At 37.0% G+C, this 6,108-nt stretch overlaps 1 protein-coding gene across 1 annotated transcript; it reads right to left on the reverse strand.

The window, feature by feature from the left end:
* Nucleotides 1–4,083: 4,083 nt before the first annotated feature.
* LOC110739415 (protein FAR1-RELATED SEQUENCE 5-like) lies at nucleotides 4,084–5,830 on the reverse strand. Its single transcript, XM_021919873.1, has 3 exons — nucleotides 5,707–5,830; nucleotides 4,163–5,119; nucleotides 4,084–4,115 (listed from the first exon to the last, which is right to left on the reverse strand). The coding sequence occupies exons 1-3, from the start codon at nucleotides 5,828–5,830 to the stop codon at nucleotides 4,084–4,086; spliced, it is 1,113 nt and encodes a 370-aa protein (XP_021775565.1).
* Nucleotides 5,831–6,108: the final 278 nt, after the last annotated feature.

Here is a 6,108-nt window from a genome sequence, read left to right on the forward strand (position 1 = left end):
GCTCCACCCCGTTCATTTCGCACCCGGCCACATAGCCGAGTACGTTTACCCAAGAGTTGGGGGCTAACTGCCATAACCCCAGATCATACCCATCTAAAATCCGCTGAACAGCCGGATGTAATGGGAAGCGCAGTCCAGCTTTGATGGCCGCCACATAGCAGCCAAAGCAGCCGTCACCATAGCTGGTACCAGCCGGCCAGACGACAGTGTCTTCTGGATCCGGCACGAATAGTAAAAATTCCGGGCCCATTTTGTGGTTAGTAATGAAGCTCGCCACGTTGTCTTGCATGGTTGCAATCCGGCCCCGGGGTACCCTGCAGTAGTAGGGGGCGTTTTCCTCTCTGTAAGAGGCGGACGGCTCTGCCCAATTATCCCCCTTCTCAACTGCATGAGAAAGTCTCGCCTCTTGTAGGCGGCTATGTTTTTCTTCTGAGCCTGGAGAACCGTGTCCAGAAGAGCTGGACTCAGACTCGTCCTCTGACGAGTCCGAGGAGGACGACTCCTCCCCTCTCCTAGAGGGGCCCGCCTCCTCTCCCTTAGAAGGAGCAGAAGGAAAATTAGACATGTCAACGGTAAGATGGGAAGGGAACACCTTGGCCCCTCTCTCAGAACTGTCGGCTTGACAGTCGCCTCGTTCTACATCTGGCGCCTGGTCAGATGTTTCACTAAGGAGCACCCTTTGGGAGGAGCCGTCTGAGTTTGATATCTTAGCAGTCTGTTTCGTTCTGGCCATCACGTTCTGCATAGACACAGATACAGTCGGACTTTGTATAAAGGGCAAAGATGGGTCCAGAAAAGGGCAGGCGGCACTCCTAGTCCTAGATTCAGCCGTCCCCGGTGACCGGCTGATCACTAACTTAGGTCGTGTCGTGTGCTTCCATGGTGCCATTTCAAAAAATAAAAGGAAATTAAGAGTAAGAGAACTGAGTTACCTGAACGAGTGACGGTTGATGAAGTCCTGGAAGTTCGGGTCAGTCGGCTTGTCAGAACAGGCGGTAGGCAGAAAAAGTCCGAAATGTCAGAGCGAGTTCAAGGGTCCGAATGTTCTCGCAAAGTTCTCAAATGTGAAAATGACCGAAGTCGGCACTTTCTTATATAGGCAAGGTGAGAAGGCGAAGGGTCGCTTCCAAATTCAAAATTTGGGCGGGAAAATCTCTCGGCCGTTTGCAAGGTGACACCTGTAACAGGCCGTCGCCTATCACCGTGCGACACCTGTCACAGGCGACACGTGACCAGTCACGTGCCACCTGTGAGGGCAAATGATTAGGGGATTTTTATCCACCAATCACCGTCTGACAAGTGGACCAACCAGGTTCCGCCACGTGTCCTTCACGAAGGCCAACAGGAGCCTGCCACGTGTCAATCACAGATACGTCCTCTACGGACCACTTTAGACACGCCACGTGTCCACCCATGCCAAATGGGAAAACCGGCCATCAAGGCCCAATCTAGTCTAGAGGCCCGATCAGCCCTAGGTTTACCTTAAACCTAGAGAGTTGCACGCTTCTCAAGGCTATAAATACTCAATTAATCCTCATTAATCACACAATCGAATAATCAAGAAATCAAGCAGAGAAGAACAGAGTTATTAACAACCGGCTAATCTCGCTAACGACGCAGATTACCAACACTAAGCACTCTCACCTAGAGAGATCTCATTACTTTAATTTCTGTATTAACTACTCCTTAATCAGGTACTAACTTGACCGTTGGAGGCGGAGCTCTCAGGAGTCTCCGTTATTTTGCAGGTACAGGCGTCCGGTTCCAGTCTCGGAATTGTAACTCTCCCGCAGGACATCAGAAAACCCCGAAACAACACTAGTATCAAAAAACGCTAATAACCTATCATATTTGGTTGAAATCTGTGGAGAACCTCCTTGAGTACTTCTTGAAACAGTAGGAGATCCTTGAACATTCATTGAAACACTAGGAGAAAGTAGAACATTCCTTGAAACACTAGGAGAAACTTGCACATTCCTTGAATTTCCTTGAGTACTTCTTGGAACATTAGGAACATCATGCAAATTTCTTGAAATACTAGAATCAACTTGAACATTCCAAAAAAAGCCTTGAGTACTTCTTGGAAAATTAGAAGGAGCTTGAACTTTCTTCGGAACACTAGAACGAACTTGAACATTTCTTGGAGCTTTTGGAGGATTTTGAACAATGCTAGAAACTTTAGAAGGAGCTTGAGCATTGATTTGAGCATGCACAACTGTGGGAAATTGTACATTTCTTGGTTTCTTTGGTGGCAATTGAGAACTTGTTGGAAAATTATCAACATCATGAGCAATTGCAGCTGTTTTACCCTAATGATCAAAATTAAAATAATTAATGATCAAATTCAAAATTCATAATGACCTTATACAAAATTAAAAGGTAGATGATTAATATTTCACCTTAACAATAGAAGATATGTCTGGATCAACAGTAACGTTTGATTGCATAGAGCTATATCCATATTCCTATAATAAAATGAAAATTATAAAAACATTATAATCACAACTTAAACTACTAAAATGAACAACTACAATTACATACATAATCATTTACATAATACCTGTTCAAAGTCATTTGAAACACTATCATCTGAAGGGATATCTTCTACAATGGCAGTCTTTTTATTACAAACCTTGAAAAAAAATTAAAAGTAAAAATGTTTAATATTCTAAAGAATTTGATAAAAATAGATAAAAAAAAAAAGAAAATAAGTTTTTACCTGAGCACTTGGATCTTCAATCACAATTAACTCATTAGGATCAGCCAAAGAATTAGCATAAGATATAGGACACCCATTCTCGTCCAATTCCTAAGGCAAAACAAAAATGTTCAATTCTTGAACATAAATGATCAATAACAAAAACATAAATGTGCATTATTACCTGAACTACTGCTTGACCTTTAGATCTTTTATAAGGAGTGTATACTGACTTTTTCTTCAACCACTGACCCCTGGCTTTGTTATAAGCCTTCTCTAAATTACTCTTAGGCCTATAATTCCTCTCTCCAATAGGTCTTGATTTTGCCAGATTCTTAACTTCATGATCAACAATTTCAATACCTTCAACCGGTTCATTAAAATCAATAGTACCAGTAACACTCTCAATCTTTTCTTTTAAAAGATTGAAATAACATTCAACCTCTGCTCTAGCATTCAAAGAGTGTTGACAACTTGTTACCAACTTAACAAATTTCCTTAGTGTTTGTGTCCTCCAAACACTTGTAGATACTACATTGGTTTTCATTGTAGGTTCATCAAGGCCATGACTACACATAGCAGCCTTAGTCCACCTCTTACATATATAGTCATCTGGAATCTTATGAACACAATTCATATGATAAATTCGAAGAGCGTGACAACAAAGCAAACCCATTTCACTAAACAACATGCATGTACAACATATTGCTTGTGTTTCTTTATTAAAAACAACCTCGTGCTTGATCATATCTTTCCCAGGTCTCCACAAATGATAATAATATTCAGGAAAATTCACACCAGCATCCTTATGATCACAAGCAGTACCCTTAATGAACTCTTCCTCAAAAAGCACATAAGCTTGAATATTATACAATGATCTAGCATGAACAAGAATCCCAATGTATGCAAAAGCCAAATGACGATTACCTCTGATTGTATTATAATCTCTCCCTTTTTCTTTGCTTCTCCACTCTTGAACCACATCGAGAAACACTTGATAGAAATCACATAGACCTTGTGTCTTGTTAAGCCTTTGAGAAACTGATTTGTTAGTTGTCTCACTACGTTGAGATGAAAGCACACCTCTTGACCAAAATTTCTTTGAAAAAGCTGGACACCACATCTCTTTGATTTTATACAAATCATTCAACCAATCAACATTTGCACAGTCATATTTCAACAACATTCTGTAAATGAAACATGATCATTAAGCATAACAGTTATGATCATTATAAATAAACATTTATAAAAAACTAAATGTTCATTTCTGTAAAAATTATTTAAGAAGCTAAACAAGTATAAAGAAGAAGTACCTTTTCCAATAATGCTCAAATTCTGGTGGAGTTTCACAATACTTCAGTAAATAACCAAATAAATTAGTGAAATCATCCAAAGCTCTCAACGCCCCAATGTGTTTCTTAGAATTTTGTTCAATATGCCACACACATAATCTATGATGAACACCTTTGGGGAAAATATTTCTTATCCCAGCTGCAATTGCTTGAGCTTGATCAGTCATAATAGTAATAGGACTTCTCCTTCCCATAGAAGTTAGAAAAGTATCAAATAACCACTCAAATGATTCTGTTCTTTCATTAAGTATAAATCCCATGCCAAACATCACATTATTTGCATGATGATTCATACCCACAAATGGCGCACAAATCATACCATATTTGTTAGTCCTATAAGTAGTATCAAAAACTAACAAATCACCAAAGTAATGATAATCTCTCATCATCCTTCCATCTCTCCAAAAGAAATTAACCAATGCACCATTTTCATCTTGTTCAAAATCATAATAGAAATCTGCTTCATCAATTTTTCTCTTAGCAAAAAATTTGATTAGTTGATTGCTGTCACCTCCCCCAAGTTTAGCTGTCTTTTCAACAGAAATAGCATTATAAGCATCAGGAGCTGTAAAACAAAGGTTAGGAGACCCTCCAACCTCCTTCTTCAAAGCTCTCAAAGAATCAGAAACTTTAACTCCACTCAATCTAAGTGTAGAAATGAAATTAATATGTTCCTTAGAAATATCCCTTTGAGACCTTATTAAATGTCTCTTGTCAACAGGAATCATTTCATGATTATGAACCATCTCATGTCTTGTACATGTATATACACCTGAACGGTCAATACTAAACTGCACAAAAGCTAAGCAACCAGTCCTTATGTTAAGTCTCTCATACAGCCTATTATTCCTGCACTTATCATCTTTAAAACCCTCATTTGTACAAACAAATCTTTTCATAGAGAATGAATCATCTCTTCGCCTCTTACTTTTTCCAATTCTAATTCCAAAGCCCTTTCTAAATGCATATTCATTAAACATTTCATAAGCCACATCTTCAGAAGGAAATTGTTTCCCATAAAATTCAGAACTAGCTGCTTCCTCAAATAAAATAGCATTCTTTTTTTCCACTGCAATATTAAAATGTAACAAATGAACACAAATAATAGCAATAATGTACAATAACCACATGTAAACTGTTAATGATCATTTATCATTACATAAATGAACATATATCAAAATGATAATAAAACATATAAATGAACATTTATGATTACATAGATAAATGTAAATTACAGTAATTACACCTATGTTAACGTAAATGTACATATAATATAACATACATGAGCATTAATTGAATGTCAAATTTTATAAAACTATAGACAATCATTAAAATGCAGAAAACTGGAAAAAACATCAATCGAATAACAACATTACAAAGAAAAACAATAAAATCACAACAATACATCACAAACTATAAATTAAAATAATCATAAATAAAAATGAAATAAAATATTATAATCGACCATAATTTTGATTTTAATTCATACAATAAGCAATAACAATTAGCTAAACAATAAAATCAAAAATTATAATTGAGCATTATATAAACTATAGTTCATACAATTAGCAAAACTATGAAATCAAAAATCAAAATCGAACTATTACACGTGAAGAGCATAATCAAAATCGAATGATTGAGGAAAAAATTACTCACATTGTTTCGAAAACGAGTCGACTAAACCAACTCCAGCAGAAAAAATAGAATCACAATCACGATCAAAAGCAATTAAGCTAGAATCACTGTCACGATCAAACGCAATTGAGCTAGAAATTTCCATGGAAGAAGAGAGAGAAAAATTGGGGGGAAAATAAAAAATGCAGGAGAGAGAAAATGAAATAAGTAAAATATGAGATAAATAAAATGGAAATTAGGTTAAGAAAATCATTATATAGTTGCTTGAATAGAAAGTTAACAAAAATGAAAAAAGATGAAGAAAAAAAATGGCAGAATGATTCAATATAAAACGACGTAGTAGCATGGGGGTGTAGAAGAAGCTGGCTACCCTAGAGTCTAGGCAAAAATTTGTAAATAACTTGAGAAGGTATAATTGTTGAG

Source organism: Chenopodium quinoa, unplaced genomic scaffold (assembly GCF_001683475.1).
Source record: "Chenopodium quinoa cultivar QQ74 unplaced genomic scaffold, ASM168347v1, whole genome shotgun sequence".
In the NCBI taxonomy this organism is placed as follows: Eukaryota; Viridiplantae; Streptophyta; class Magnoliopsida; order Caryophyllales; family Amaranthaceae; genus Chenopodium; species Chenopodium quinoa.